The 16,915-nt window shown below is 37.7% G+C and overlaps 1 protein-coding gene across 1 annotated transcript in view; it reads left to right on the top strand.

Annotated features, from left to right (window-relative positions):
• The window catches only part of LOC130106476 (transcriptional enhancer factor TEF-3-like), a 44,518-nt gene that overhangs the window by 4,854 nt on the left and 22,749 nt on the right, over positions 1 to 16,915 (top strand). Inside the window, exon 3 of the mRNA XM_056272607.1 lies at positions 14,490 to 14,554. Coding sequence (XP_056128582.1) covers positions 14,490 to 14,554 — 65 coding nt within the window. The remainder of the gene's footprint in view (positions 1 to 14,489; positions 14,555 to 16,915) is intronic.

Below are 16,915 nucleotides of genomic sequence, written 5' to 3' on the forward strand. Positions count from 1 at the left end.
ACTGATTGGGTTGGTTGATTGGGTTGGTTGGTTGATTAAATGTTTGGTTGATTGGGTTGGTTGGTTGGTTGGTTGGTTGGTTGGTTGGTTGATTGAATGTTTGGTTGATTGGGTTGGTTGGTTGGTTGGTTGGTTGATAGAATGTTTGGTTGATTGACTGGGTTGGTTGGTTGGTTGGTTGGTTGGTTGATTGAATGATTGGTTGATTGGGTTGGTTGATTGATTGGTTGGTTGATTGGTTGACTGATTGGGTTGGTTGATTGGGTTGGTTGGTTGATTGAATGATTGGTTGATTGATTGGTTGGTTGACTGATTGGGTTGGTTGATTTGGTTAGTTGATTTGTTTGATTGATTGATTGGCTGATTGATTGATTGGGTTGGTTGATTGATTTGTTGATTGATTGATTGATTGATTGATTGATTGGTTGGTTGGGTTGATTGATTGGTTGACTGGGTTTGTTGGTTAATTGATTGATTGGGTTGATTGATTGGTTGACTGGATTTGTTGATTGACTGGGTTGGTTGGTTGGTTGGACAAAAAAAACAAAACAAAAAACAGCATGAATAACCAGTAATATTACACAGTCAGATTTTTATTATGTTTTATATTTTATATTCCTTTCTGAAAATACCGTATAAAAAACAAATATTTCCAAATTTTTTAATTTCCAAAGCATTCAAATGGACAAACAAAAACCGATGCTCGCATACTTCCACCAAAGGTTATTCACTAACTTATTATCAAGGCCATGTTTGAATTTATTTCTTTATCACACCGTCCTTAATTCACAATTCTGCTGAAGTATCAGGTGATTTGTGTGGATTTTCAGATGTCTACAAGGACAAGTCAGTCAAACTCTAAAGAAACCTTTTGAATTGTTTAATAGTTTTGCGAACAGAAAAAAAGCTGCCAGAACATAACATGAGCCTGTAATGCACAATCACATTTCCAAATGCATGATGCTCTTGATGCAAACGCTGCTTTTAGTTGTTGTGATGCATCGAAATGTCTGAATATGATTTATTTCGATTAGTTGTGCAGCTCTAGTCTGTATATGAATTGCTATAAATAGCCTATAACCAATGTGTGTTTTTACTATAAATGTCTGTCTGTGTGATCCGGACTTGTTGATGGCCAGAAATGACCCGATGATGGGTTGGTGCAGCTTGATTTGGACCGAACACTGGATGAGAAGGAGAGTGAGAGGATGTGTGTGTCTGTCATCTTCCCATCAGCTGTGAAACTTTATCAATCTTCATAAAGTAGTGTCAATATCGGTGGAGAGGGAGGGTCGTAGGGGGCATCTGGGGTGGATCTATCGGGGCCGGTAGTTTAGGAGCGGTAAAGCTTGTCCGGAATGGCACGCCATGGGCATCCAGAGCCCCGAGTTCAAGGCAGAGAGGGTGTAACCCGACACGAGACTGGACGTTTACCCTTTGAGCATGTGCGACGGAGAGGGACAAATAAACACAAAAGGGGGAGGGGGGGTGGGGGGCAGAGCACCTGTTTCTGCGGCCCCCGCTCGCGACCCCGTTGAGTGAGTTTGTGTGTGTGTTGCCTTTCAGTTCACCTCCAGCTGCCTCTCCTCATGCACGCAGACACGACTGGATTTACAGCACACAAGGAGAGACAGACAGACAGAGAGAGAGAGAGAGAGAGAGAGAGAGAGATGGTGTTAACACTTGGATTACATGGAGCTCAGCATCAGCCACTATCAGCTCAGACAATTCACTCATCATGCTTATCCATCAATACTCATCACCTCTCAACAGAGAGTTCACACCAAAATTAAAATTAACATTTACTCATAGTCTTTATGAGTTTGAATTAATTTAAATGATATATTATTAAATATATGTATGTTATATACTGTATAAATGTTATGAATTTTATGTTACACTCCTTTTTTACTCCTTTTTTTAACTTATTAATGAACTATTTGTTTAATTGATTAAAATCTGACTCTGAATCATTCATCTTCCCATTCCAGATTTGAAAGCAACTGTAGAAACACATGAATATTTAATGAGATTAACGCTGATGCAGTTTTTGATTGTCAATTGCTGCTAAACAATTACAAGTGTAAAACGTTGCTTTATCAATATGTTTCAAACCCAAGGTTAAGATTTTAGATGCAAAAAGTTAGTCCTTGTACTTTTTCGACATTATATATAAGGTTCTGTACTTCTATCTTTGGAAACGGCCTGCTTCCCAGTGTTCCCGAGGTCAAGAAGCACATTGAACATTTTATAATGTCTTGAGCTATAAGAGAAACCTCAACCCTGGAGTGTTTGCCGCAAATCAGATAGAGCTTCTTTCATGGCTGCGTTTGGCCCCTGCAATTTCAGATAATCACGCAAATAGCGACAATCTACAGTGGTTAAAGAATGAGGAGAATTCCCACAATGCACTCGTGACCCTTTTCCAGAGGTTTTGATCAAATTCCTCCACCGCCATTCCTTCCTCTATACTGGTGTTTGTGGCATATTTGCATGGAAACTCACTGGCTGTTATTATCCAGCTAGGCGTACCAGCGCACTTAGATTGTTTGGCTTTTGGTGTGCTGGGTGAAAACTCAACAGGCTTTGCCAAAGAAAACATTTCTTGGCTTTCGTCGTCACTGTACCGTAATGCATTCACTCTCCCGACCCGTAAAATTACACACAGCCGCTGAAAGGAAATACATTTGCCATGGTTTAATGGCTCCCAAGCATCCCGTGGCAAGATAAGTACCCACATAATGGAGCACTTCTCCACCTGTTCAGAAGTTGTTCAGAAAATCAGGACTTGTCATTAAAAGGACATTTTTGTGAGGAATATGGGATGTGTGCTGAATGAGAAATCCCAGCTGTGTGAGTCTCAGAAATCACATTACAGACCGTACAACATTTTTGCATTTTGTCTTACGAGTTCGTGAGAATGCGAAGACAGCTTTTGAATAAATTACGCTTTATTTCACTATAAAATGCACCAAACCACCTCAAAATATAGCGAAAATGAAGCCTATTTTAAGGCCTTTAGGATTTTCATTAAGTTTACATTTTTAAGCACTATTTCTTCACAAATTAGTATTATTGAAATGAGAAAAAAATCTCGAACAAGTCAAGTCAAGAAAAAATAATGATATTAAAATTAAAGTAAAAAAGTTTAAGATTGTTTTATGTTTTTGAAAGAAGTCTCTTCTGCTCACCAAGGCTGCGTTTATTTGAGCACAAATACAGTAAGAACAGTAATATTGTGAAATATTATTACAGTTCAATATTAGTGTTTTCTATGTGAATATATTGTTAAACTGTAATTTATTCCTGTGATCAAAGCTGCATTTTCAGCATCATTACTCCAGTCTTCAGTGTCACATGATCCTTCAGAAATCACTCTAATATGATGATTTGACGCTCATTTTTGATATTATCAATGTTGAAAACAGTCGTGCTGCTTCGTATTTTTGTGGAAACCGTGATACTTTTTATTTTTCAGGATTCTTTGCTGAATAGGAAGTACAAAAGAACAGCATTTATTTGAAATAGAAATAATTTGTAACATCAAAACTGTCATTTTCGATCAATTTAATGCATCCTTGTTGAATAAAAATATTATTTTCTTTAAAAACAAATCTTACGAATCACAAGCTTTTGGTGTACGTTAATAATTGTTGTTGGCATTACATTTTTACTGATTTAAATAAAAAGATAATTGAATTACAGTAATAAAAAATCTAATGAAAAACACAGAAATACAAAAAAAATATACAGTTTGAAAACATGTTCATCTGTCATGAAAATAATGCCAATTTAAAAGTACAAAAAAATTGAATGAACATTTTTATTTATCAAATTCATTTTAAAGTGTGACCTGGACATGTTTTTATAATATTCATCCACCATAAGTAAAAAAAAATGTGCAATTTTACATTTTAAAATAATTTTTTCTTTAAATTACTGTAAAAAGGATTGTTATAGTAAGTGTTCGTGCTGCCTAAAAATGTTAAGCTTAGTCAACTTAAAATGTGAAGCTGAACTAAGTGACAACTTGGATATTTGAGTTGACTAAACGTAAAATTTGAAGACAGCACGAACACTTACTTTTTTAAGTTGAATCAACAATTTTTTTACAGTGGGGAAAAAATCTTAACATTTTGCTGTCCAATAAAAGAATTAGTCATGAAATTGTCAATACTTCTGTTCATTCAGTGCACTGCACTGTGGGATATATGCGGTTTACAATGCACATTAGTAACTGTAGTAGTATGCTATTCACTCACACAGGAGTCAATGGGTGTATTGAGATACTGTTGTAAACGTTCATTAGCTGCCTCATGTCCAACAGATGGAAAAAGCCACCCGTCCCTCACATAGGCTCGATTTTTCACAGGCACGTTAGAGGTTTGTTTATGTCTGAGGTCTCCGAGTGCTCTAATGAGTCAGTGTGTTTTGTGCTGGTCTGCTGAAGATCATTCCCTCTCTTTGTTTTGCAAAGGTCACGTTGGGGTCGCGGCCCCTCAGAGGTCATCAGTGCAGGACACTTTGGTGTTTCTGAGGAGGCTTGTTGGTCACACACACACACCGGCTTTCACTCTTAAATGTGTGTATTCAAGGAAGAATATCAGAGTTTCTGCTTCGTCTTAAAGGTGTCGCACATCCATCCGTCTGTCTGTCTTCGTTTACTCACTCTCATGTCGTTCCAAACCCATATCATATTCGCTTGTTGATATGAGCAGCTCTTTTCCATGCAACTAAAGTGGGACCACAACATTAGTCCTGAATATAAGTTATATGATGTGAGGAACAGATGCACATTCATGATCTTGATCTGGCGTAATGTGATTGGTCAAATCTGAATATGTGCATGAATAAATACAGTGGCGTGTAGAATATGATCAATGGTTTACATTTGTTATCCGTTCTTTGTTTTTGTGTGTTTTCTGGTCTAAACTGAAACTTTTTATAAGTTTTAGTTTCAACCAAAGTTATATAACATTATTTTATTATTAATATTTTATTTAAATATAGATTTATTTATTATTTATTTTTTTAATGCTGTCAAATCGATTAATCATGATTAATCACATTTAACATAAAAGTTTGTGTTTATATAAGATACGTTTTTATATAATACACACAGACACACACACACACACACACACATAATATGTATATAAATATAAATATAATAATATATACACACACATACTGTATATTGTGCAAACTTTTATGTGAGATGCGATTATTCGTTTTGACAGCACTATTTTTTATTATTTACAATATTTATGTTTATGTATGGTGTCTTTTTATAATTTTATCTGATTTTATTTTGTCATTTAATAAATTAATAAATGATTAACAGTTTAAATTTGTTATAATTTTTTTGTTTGTTTTTGTTAGTTTTCAACCTTGTACTGTTTTGTACTAGTCTAACATTGTTTAATTTGTACATATATATATACAGTATATATATGTATTATTGATTTAATTTATTAACCATATTTAATGTATGTTTTATATATTCTGCTGTCTTTTTTATTGATTTATTTTGTCTTTTATTTACATCCATTTGTAGGATATTTGTATGCAGAAAGTCAGTCTTTCTCTGATTTTCTTCGCTCCTCATGTTCCTCTCTTTGAGATCCCCAGCAGTGAACTCTCACTGTCCTGAACCCTAAGTGTGCCCTTTCTTGACCCTCGGGAGGCCGTCTGCTGCACAGATGTGCCCGCTCTCTATCTGTCGCTCCACAGATGTTTGACAAACTGACGGTGCAGAAAGAGAAACATCTCAGAAGCCAAAAGTCTCCATTTCCTCTCTATTTAATCTTGGAGGAGATTCTTAAAAATGTAAAGGTTCTATATTGACATCTATGGTTCCATTTAACATCCATGGAGCCTTTAAATTTGGACAAAAGGTTCTTTAATAATGAAAAAAAGTTCTTAAGAAAAAAAAAGAAAAGTTGTTTGGGGAGCCAAAAGTGGTTCTTTTATGGCATCGCTGCGAAAACACGCTTTTGGAACCTTTATTTTTGTGTGTGATGTGTGATTTCTATAAGTCTGTGTTTGCACATAATGTGCTTGTGTGTGTTAGTTGTTTATTGGAGCTGACCAGACGCTGAAGGACTCACAGATCAGGAATGACTGGAATGTGAAGAGGAGGAGGAGAAGAAAGAGAGAGAAAGAGAGAGAGAGAGAGGTTGAGTGGGAGGTTATGGATTTATGAGGTCGTTGTGGGAGCTGCTGCACCTTTGCTTGACATTAACTTTGTTTCGGCCCCTCTCAGACCCTCAGGGTGGACAGTGTGTGCAGTGTGTGTGTGTGTGTGTGAAGGTTTCAGGTGACTGTCTCAGTTTTCACTCTAGAGTTGATATGATTGACCCATCTGTGGCTCCGCCCCTGTGAACACATGACCCCTCTGTAGCTCCACCCCTGTGATCACATGACCCCTCTAGCTCCACCCCTGTGAACACATGACCCCTATGTAGCCCCGCCCCTATGAACACATGACCCCTCTGTAGCTCCGCCCCTGTGAATACATGACCCCTCTGTAGCCCCACCCCTGTGATCACATGAGCCCTCTGTAGCCCCACCCCTGTGATCACATGACCCCTCTGTAGCCCCACCCCTGTGATCACATGACCCCTCTGTAGCTCCGCCCCTGTGAATACATGACCCCTCTGTAGCCCCACCCCTGTGATCACATGACCCCACTGTAGCCCCACCCCTGTGATCACATGACCCCATCTGTAGCTCCGCCCCTGTGATCACATGACCCCTCTGTAGCTCCGCCCCTGTGATCACATGACCCCATCTGTAGCTCCGCCCCTATGAACACATGACCCCTCTGTAGCTCCGCCCCTGTGAATACATGACCCCTCTGTAGCCCCACCCCTGTGATCACATGACCCCTCTGTAGCCCCACCCCTGTGATCACATGACCCCTCTGTAGCCCCACCCCTGTGATCACATGACCCCTCTGTAGCTCCGCCCCTGTGAATACATGACCCCTCTGTAGCCCCACCCCTGTGATCACATGACCCCACTGTAGCCCCACCCCTGTGATCACATGACCCCTCTGTAGCCCCACCCCTGTGATCACATGACCCCTCTGTAGCCCCACCCCTGTGATCACATGACCCCTCTGTAGCCCGCCCCTGTGATCACATGACCCCATCTGTAGCTCCGCCCCTGTGAACACATGACCCCTCTGTAGCTCCGCCCCTGTGAACAAATGACCCCTCAGTAGCTCCGCCTTTTATGTTTTTTAAAACAGTAAAATCTCTTTTCATGTAATCTCGCGTAGCCAGACCTTCAGACTGACGACTGAAGGTTTGGAATTCATAGCAGCTTTCTTTGGCCAAGGCCCGCCCATAAGGCCGTTTGACCGACATGTAAAACAACCAATACAGTTCGTTTCATTCAGCGTCACGTTTCGGGGCGTGGAAATGTCCCCACAACAACAGACCGGCGTGCAACAAGTCAGTCAGCATAGAAAATCAAAGAAGGAGAAGAAAACTTCAAGACAGGGTTTCTGCAGGTTTCACAAAGTCAAATTTAAGACTTTTTAAGACCTTTTTAAGACCATTATGAATGAAATTTAAGACCTATATCACGACATAAAAAATAACGTACAAAGGAAACGCGTCTCAAAATTACTTGGAAAGTAATTTAATTTATTCAAACTGAACATAGTATTTTCGTCGAACATCAGCATGAACGGTCCCGTGATTTTGGAAATTAGTTCTGTTTTCATAAAATCCGCTTTTCCAAAGCACGTAATGTAGGTCATTTTATCTTTCCCGCACCTGAAGGATTTAGCGATGTCAGAGTCCGGAAACATCGTTTGAAACTATTCCCCGATTTCCTCGTTTGATCTGTAGGACTGGTGTCTTGTCACCGTGTGGAGAACCCAGTGCACCTCCGCTTTTAGTGTTGGCTCTGATCCAAAAGCAACACAAAGGTCGATTGCGGGAGTTGCATAGCTACTGTGTGGGCCTCGCCTAGGCAGTGTAGAAGAAGTGCTGGAGCCGCCAGATACTTGGAAGAACAAGACTGTCGTTTGCTGGAGACCCTTCTCAGCAGTTAGATGTTTATCACTTTTTGCATGTAACTCCAGCGCCCGTACACCCAACGTTCCCAATTTAATAGCTTTCTTGCATAAGAAGCAGTAGGCTTCAAATACGTTGTTTGCAACTGGCTTTAACCAAGCACGAAATTCAGATTTTTCAAGCCAAGTATCGCTAAACTTGCACTTCCCCATAGCTGAATAAAATCCGTTTTACGTCTGTCTGTGGTATCTGATGCGCGCCAATAACACGAAAGCTCAAAGCCGATTGGCTGTTGCATGATGGTCTATTTTGTAGTCGTAATACAGCAAATTATATTTGGACTAGCGAAATAAGGAACTACAACACCACGGACTAAAAAAAAAAAACATCCCAAAGCGCTGCGGGAGCATTTCAATGAGATTTACATGGACGAAAGGAAAATTAAGACCTGTTTAAAACGATTTAAGACCTAGAACACAATACTTCAGCAAATTTAAGACTTTTTAAGGCCTTAAATTGTGATTTTGAAATTTTAGACTTTTTTAGACTTTTTAAGACCCCGTGGAAACCCTGAAGAGTCTATCCCGTGAACCTCGTATACTTTTGAGAATCCTACGTTTAGCTGATCTTGATAAATGCTCATTGTCACTCATGTAAACACAACAGTTTTTCTTCCGCAATCACACGTCTGCGCTTTGTTTCCCGGCGGACCGAAAATAAACGCGACACTCGCGCCCCTCGGAAATCCGATAAAATTCAACCAATCAGATGACGACTTCGACATTCCTGAAGTGTTTCCAGTTAAGTGTACCATATGCATCAGACGTTTAGCCAACGTTCCGTGCGCGTGACGTCTGAGGCTGAGACTAGTTGTCATGTAGTCGCGATGTTATTAGTGTCATGTTTATCAAAATAAAACTGATAAAAAAAACATAGACTAAATAGATATTAGGCTTATGTTGAACTTTATTCTTGTACAAACAGACGCTGTATTATGCAGTACATAAAGTATTGAATGAAAATGTCTCTGAAACATCTGTGTATTTGAAAAATATTGCATTTATTTCACTTCACTTTTCACATAAAGTATGCAAACACAGCACACTATGGGAATCAGAAAGTGTCCAACACACCTAATTGTTTGTGACTCTGACTACACTACTCGCTCTGTATGTTTTTGCTTCACTAAAAAGAAAGGCTCATAAGAGTAATTTGTTCGTGACTCGGACTACATTAGGCGAGTTGAGCCCTGTCTCAAACTGAACCCTATAAGCCACAAGCAAATTCATCCACTTTTCCTGACTGACAAAACGGTTGCTCTACCTAGATTTACAAGAGATCTCAACTCTACAAATCTCAAACTGTGCTCAATGAAAATGTGAACTCAAACATTTCTGCTCCACATTCATCTTATACTGTAGCTCTGGTCTGAGAGGAGAGCAACGTCGACCCTCTCATGCACACAAGGTCATTCCTCTGACATTTTCTTCATAAACAGCCACACATACCCCTTTTCCACCAAAGCATTTTGAGAGCCGGAAAATTGGTTCCAAAGCGGCACCAACTCTTTGCTGGATTAGAACCATTCTTTTACCACGTCATGCTTACGTCGGGCTAAGACGTATGGCGATGTACACAGTGACGTAACGACGTCGTTCGCTGGGCTCTCTAGTCCATAGATATCCATAATAAAGGCTAGATGTCTTACGGCGGAGTCTCTATCGTCATCACCGGCGGCCATCTTGTCACAGGCAAGCTTTCTGGCGGGCTCTGATGTAAGATGAGTGATCAGCACGAACACTAATACTCTTATCTCGTTGAAATCTTGACGGATTTACAAACGGTTTGGTTTCTTACAAGCGTTATTAACGTGGCTATAATTCTGGATGATTATTTATTGATACACTCATTATTCATAAGTGTGCAGTGTCATAACCACATCTCTGACGTTTATAACAAACCAAACCGTTTGAAAATCGGTAGAAAATTGAGCAAGTTATGGTTATTTAAAAAGTACATGCACCATTAAAACACAATGTTACGAGTGAGCGAGCTGACTGTGACAAGATGGCCGCCAGGTGCGGACGTCGACCTCCATTGGCCAGCAGCGCGGACGAGACATCTAGCCTTTATTATGGATATCTATGCTCTAGTCAGTGGAAAAACAAACAGGTTCTGAGAAGGTTGAACCAATTTTGAACCAGCACCAGATCCGAACCTGTTCTTTTTTGGTGGAAACGAGGTAACAGAGGGTGTTTTAGTTTTAGTCGGGTAAGAGGGCGTTGAGGGCTTCTGTACTAAATCAGCGGATACTAGTACTAGTAACCGGAGTCCTGCCGGACGAATGAGCGCTGAGATTTATGGGAGGCGTAAAGGCATATAAACATTGACACACAGCACACACAGCTGCTGTATCTCTCTCCGCCATCACTTCACCACGGGTGTCCAGACTGTGCACACGTACCCTCGTCCAACCTGACCCGTATGTCAGCAGAAGCATCATCTCAAAAAAGATGAACACTCATGTCTTAAAAAAAAAAAAATGTTTTTTATTTTTACATTTTATTTTATTGCATTTCTAAGAACATACAGAATAAATCAATGCCACGGGTAAATACAATTGAGAGTACAATTACAGGTTATAAAGTCAGGAGAATATCATGCAAATGACACAGTGAGATAGTTTTAAAGGGATAGTTCACTTTGAAATTAATTTTTGATATGTTTTAGCTTACCTCAAGGGCATCCAAGATGTAGGTGTCTTTGTTTCCGCAGTATTTTCAATTTTGATATTTTTAGGTCAAACCGTTCTTGTCTGTCAGTCATATAATGCAGGTCTATGGTCACCGCCTCAAAGAGCATGCACAGAGAAGTCCAAATTAAACATGATTTAATGACTCGTAAATGTAAGTACACATTGATGGCCTAAGACACGAAACGAGCGGTTTGTGTGAGAAAACGAACAGTATTTATATCGTTTTTACCTCTTGTAAACACAGCCACGTCCAAGTGATCTGAGGGCGCCGGCGCTTCGGTCTGGAAGTGATCTCTCGCGCGTGTACGTCACTCATTGTTTACACAGAGATTTCGGAAGTGTTACCTTTCACTGTGAAGTCAAGTCATCTTCATTTATATAGATTGTTTCAAAGCAGCTTTACAGAGATAAACATACAATTTACGGTAACAGAGATTGTTTTGGCTTTATAGCGATTTTTGAATAATGTTATTTTCAGCTAAAGTTGGTTTTGATTGATTCACTTCCAGCAAAATTATCATTTGTTATCACATTAGGGGCCACTAAGACGACGGCGTTCTCTCTAAACAGACTTTAAACGCGAACCTGTGACCGGATGGCGTTCACATGCGCATTAAAAATTGATTCTATAGTTATATTCGTTTGAATATGTGTGCGCAGGTTTGTAATTTCCCTACAAACCATGCCTAAACAAACTACTTGTCTTGCCTATAAATTTGATACAGAAGATCAGTGTATGAAGATCTCAACATATTTAGATATACAGGAAATCACAATGGAAGACGATTTCGATATATCAACAGACAGCGTTGATTTTTTTTTTTTTTTTTTGGAAGAGATCCCTTCCAGACCGAAGCGCCCGCGCCCTCAGATCACTTGGACGTGGCTGTGGTTACAAGAGGTAAAAACGATATAAATACTGTTTGTTTTCTCACACAAACCGCTCGTTTCGTGTCTTAGGCCATCAATGTGTACTTACATTTACGAGTCATTAAATCTTTGAGGTGGTGACCATAGACCTGCATTATATGACTGACAGACAAGAACGGTTTGAGCTAAAAATATCAAAATGTAAACTACTGCGGACACAAAGACACCTACATCTTGGATGCCCTTGAGGTAAGCTAAAACATACCAAAAATTTATTTCAAAGTGAACTATCCCTTTAAGAGCTTTGGAGTTGCTGGATGTACTGAGTGTCCAGTTCCTTACAAAAAATTAAAAAGTAGGACTTAGCACCCTGAAATTTACATTTGTGTAAAAAAAAAATCACTAGAAAAATAAATAGGTTTATCAAAAAAAAATTCAAAGTTGTGCTGACCAAATAGAAGATATTTGTATAACAAAGAAAAACTCTGTGATGAAAATGTGCGAACAAAGATACAGAAATCCATGAACACTCATGTAGTGGTGGGCGGTATGACCATAGATATCCGTAATAAAGGCTAGATGTCTTGTCCGCGCTGCTGGCCAATGGAGGTCGACGTCCGCACTGGCGGCCATCTTGTCACAGGCAGCTCGTTCACTCGTAACATTGTGTTTTAATGGTGCATGTACTTTTTAAATAACCATAACTTGCTCAATTTTCTACCGATTTTCAAACGGTTTGGTTTGTTATAAACGTCAGAGATGTAGTTATGACACTGCACACTTATGAATAATAAGTGTATCAATAAATAACCATCCAGAATTATAGCCACGTTAATAACTTTTGTAAGAAACCAAACCGTTTGTAAATCCGTCAAGATTTAAACGAGATAAGAGTATTAGTGTTCGAGCTGATCACTCATCTTACATCAGAGCCCGCCAGAAAGCTTGCCTGTGACAAGATGGCCGCCGGTGATGACGATAGAGACTCCGCCGTAAGACATCTAGCCTTTATTATGGATATCTATGGGTATGACCATTTTTGCGTCACAGTTACGTCACGGCGTTAGCTGGAGGCAAAACAAAGGGAAACTGGAGGCAGCCAATACAAAAAGCATTGACCAAAAATGACCAAATTTGAAAGTTGAGACTCAAAAGTAAGCTGGTCTGTCCTGTCAGTCAGTGTGTTGTCAGTGTCTCCTCTGCTCCACGATGTGGAGTGGATGTGAGAGGGGCGTGGCTTGTCGGACATAGCAACAGTAACTAAAGGGGGCGGGTCTTTGCGATTACGTTGAGATCTCGTCTAGATTTGGATAAATTCCCCAGCACACACATGATGTGAATGACCTCTTGCTCAGTCGCGCCACTGCAGTGGTTGGGTTGGTGAACAGTCTTACTTTAGCAGTGTACTTACTCAAACTCACTGGCAACACTTCCAATGCCTCGGTTCAACCATGTGTTCACGTCATGGTGACCGGCTCATATTAAAGGTGCAATATATGTGATTCTCTACAGAATTTGTTTTGTTATTTGGTTGAAAGTCCCTCATATCCTGATAGCATTAAGCGGTCTTGATGTATTTTTATAAATAAATATATATCGTCCGTGGAAGGCGTAGGACCATAAAATGTTTGTTCAATCATCGCATTCGGTCCAAAAAAAAGAAAGTATTCAGTTGTTTACAGTGGTTGTTGTAGTACTGTTACTCACTGTAGTGTAAAGTTTTCTCACTGGTTAATGATACATGGTTTAATCCAATAACGTTGTCTCCGGTCGTCTCGCTTCTGGTCTGTGTGTGCTCGCGTGTTTTAGACTAGGCGTGGCTTTAGACGGCAATTTGCAGGGAGATCGTATGCTTTCAATGCTAGCAGGCTAAAGTTAGCATTTCCCAGATCACCTACTGCACCTTTAACAAAGGCAGACTTGTTTTTATTTAATTTTTTCAAGTTTTAATATATTGTTTATTTTATCGTAGATTTATTTAATTGTATTAACTACATACGATTTTAATTTTCAGTTTATTTATTATAAATATTTTTTATTATATATATATATATGAGAAATGTTTGCGACATTGTTTTTATTTGTTGTGTATTTACATTTGTTGTATATATATACAGTATATATATATATTAACAAAAGTAAAATGTTTATCTTTTTTTTATTTGTAAAGTTTTAATGTACATATATTTTGTTTATTTTATCATAGATTTATTTCGTTTTATTTTATTAACTAAATAAATATATCTATATATATATATAATATTTAAAAAAAATAATATATCTATATATATATTTTTATTATTATTTTGTTTGTGTGTGTGTGTGTGTGTGAGAGAGAGAGAGAGTGAGAGAGAGTGTGTGTGTGTGTGTGTGTGTGTGTGTTGTTTGTTTAATTCTATCCTGGTCTTATTGTGAATGATTCATTAGGTCACGTTCAGAAATTAATTCAGTGATTCTCTGGGAAATACTTCATATACTTCTGTATAGTAAATGTTATGTTGACTATAAACTATAAGCTGTAAACTAACACCTTCTCTTCTCTTCTATATCTATCTATCTATCTATCTATCTATCTATCTATCTATCTATCTATCTATCTATCTATCTATCTATCTATCTATCTATCTATCTATCTATCTATAAAACATTATTACAAGTACTGCATTAGACTAAAAGGGTCATAGCACTTACACATTGTTGTCCTATTGTTAGTTTAACTGCTTCTATTGTTCTCCTCATTTGTAAGTCACTTAAGTTGGATAGTTGTAAGTGGATAAAAGCGTCTGCTAAGTGACTAAATGTAAATGTAAACCTTTTCTCTTTCTTTTTTTCAGGACGGAATGAGCTAATTGCTCGGTACATCAAGCTTCGAACGGGAAAGACACGGACCAGGAAACAGGTACAGAAATCTTAATAATATTTGGTTATTGGATCTTGTTTTCCTGTCTAAATTTAATTCATACGCAAAATTGTGTCAAATATTACCACGTGTTTTCAGAGAATGTTTTTCGTATACCATTGGCAATGTTTTTTCTTAATGTTTAAAGCATGAACATCACTAAATTTGTGCTTAAAACAAGAAAAAAGGGTAAGAAAATTAAGCTTAAATCAAGATATATTCTCTGAAATATTCTCACGGGTTTGATTCACTAATGAAATGCAAGTCACTTCAAATAAAAAAAAAAAGAGCTTTTCAAGTGAATTTATCTTGTTTTAAGAATGTTTAGATATTTTCATTGGATGCTGATGTAGATTTTTTTTTTTTTTTTTTTTTTTTTTTTTGCAGTGTATTTGTATATAAATATGTAAAATGCCAACTTGTCCCTTCTATAACTAAGTGGATTAAATTGGTTAATTACTTTTATTTGACCGCCATGTCACACATTAACAGCAACAGGAAGTACAGCAAATGTCAGGCTGGGATTTAGAGATGGGATTGTCCTGTTAAACTCCCAAACAGACTTTCACTGAGTGTAAATGTTTGGCCCCCGAGGGCCTCCATGCTGAAATGGACTTGGGCGGTGTGATTTATGGCACGCGGATCGGATATCGGTGTGTGTCTTCAGCACCTCTCTCAGTCCTGCTCGTTAGACCCACAAACAACTGCTGGGGGTTTGGGATCCGATGGCGTTCCCGCCGGCATCCGATAGCGCATGATGTCACTCAGGCCTTGTCACATACTGAGTCTTAAGCCCTCTGAGAGAGTTGAGGTGAGCCGGGGGCCCGAGAGGAAAAGCTATCACTAAAAACAAGAGGAGAAACTAGAATCACACCTGATATGTGAACAGATAAAGGTCAAAGCAATCGCTGACATAAAACAACAGGTTTGCTTTCTTCTTGCACACTAATCGACAAAAGTTTTGACTAGTTTAGATGATTAGAAATCAGTCATGTACCATCACTAACAGTTTTAAACCTTACTTGAACAGGACTAGTTCTTCATGAGGTGGTTAGGTAAAGTTTTTCATGAGTGCTTAATCCCATCCGAATTTGAAAACAAAATTTGTTAAAAATGACTTTTTTTTTCTTTTTCTTTTTTTACTTAAATTTTTTAATTTTTATTTCTTGTTCAATTTATTTATTCAATTTTTTATTTTAATTTAATGTTTTAAATTTTAATTTATTTGTTATTTTAATTTTGTTTTTTTATTTTAATTTAATTTTTTAATTTAATTTTTTTATTTTAATTTGACTTTTTATTTTTAATTTAAAAAATGTCCTTTGCCGAATATAAATCTTATTCCTGCTGCATCTTCATTGTGTATTTATGATGCATTCAAACAAGTTTGGGAAGTTGTTATTATGACGTCAGGTGCGTTCAAATCACGGCGTTTGGAAAAAGATGCCAATGTTGATTTTCTACAAAAAAAAAAAAAAATACAGCAAAGATTTTTTTAACTCTACTTTTACAAAAATGATGAATAAAGAATGTGCATCAAGTGTGTTTTGCATTTTTAAAGTTTTTATTACCGGTACATGTATGAAGGTGCAAAATACTATCATATTTTGTACATACAACTTTATGGATTTCGTTTTATTGTAAATTAAAAAATATAATTATATAATATAATATAATTAATCGCTGTATTCATTGCAGCCGACATGTTTTCTCATCGACGCCCCAAACTCGGTTACTATAGCTAAAAAAAAATCCAGAGCACTCGTAATTATGAAATAATATCATATATCATATATTATATAAGTAGAATATCAATGTCAAAAAAATATTCAAATGAAATTTAAATAAATGAATAAAATAATATGCATGCAGCCAGAGCGTCCAGTACACATCCATAACCTTAATAAAAAACTCCAAACATTGAACTAAATTGAGTTGAATAATAATTCTATTGTCTTCTGTCGAGCAGCTGAAATTTAATTCATTTCATAATTGAAGTTTACAAAATTAACACTGTTATTTTCCTGTTTATTACTGTGAAGCTGCTTTGAAAATCTGAATTGTATAAAGTGCTATAGGTCATATAAATGTGACTCGATTTGAATATAGACTGTAAACTGCATTTGAGTTTTGTTACCTATGACATAAATTCTAACCAAAATTAGTTTTTCCAGTGTTCAATTTCACTCAGTATTCAATAGGCCTACCATATTTTTTGCATGCATAATGGTGAAAACTTTGCAACTTACATGCCAACTGACTCTCATTGGAGTATTAGTAGACTGTTAGGTTCGAGTTAGTAGAATAAGTTGACATGTAGTTGCAAAGTTACTTATAGTCAGCAGAATGTCTTAAGTGGAC

The sequence above is a fragment of the Rhinichthys klamathensis genome, unplaced genomic scaffold, assembly GCF_029890125.1.
Source record: "Rhinichthys klamathensis goyatoka isolate OS25496 unplaced genomic scaffold, OSU_Roscu_1.1 h1tg000341l_1, whole genome shotgun sequence".
In the NCBI taxonomy this organism is placed as follows: domain Eukaryota; kingdom Metazoa; phylum Chordata; class Actinopteri; order Cypriniformes; family Leuciscidae; genus Rhinichthys; species Rhinichthys klamathensis.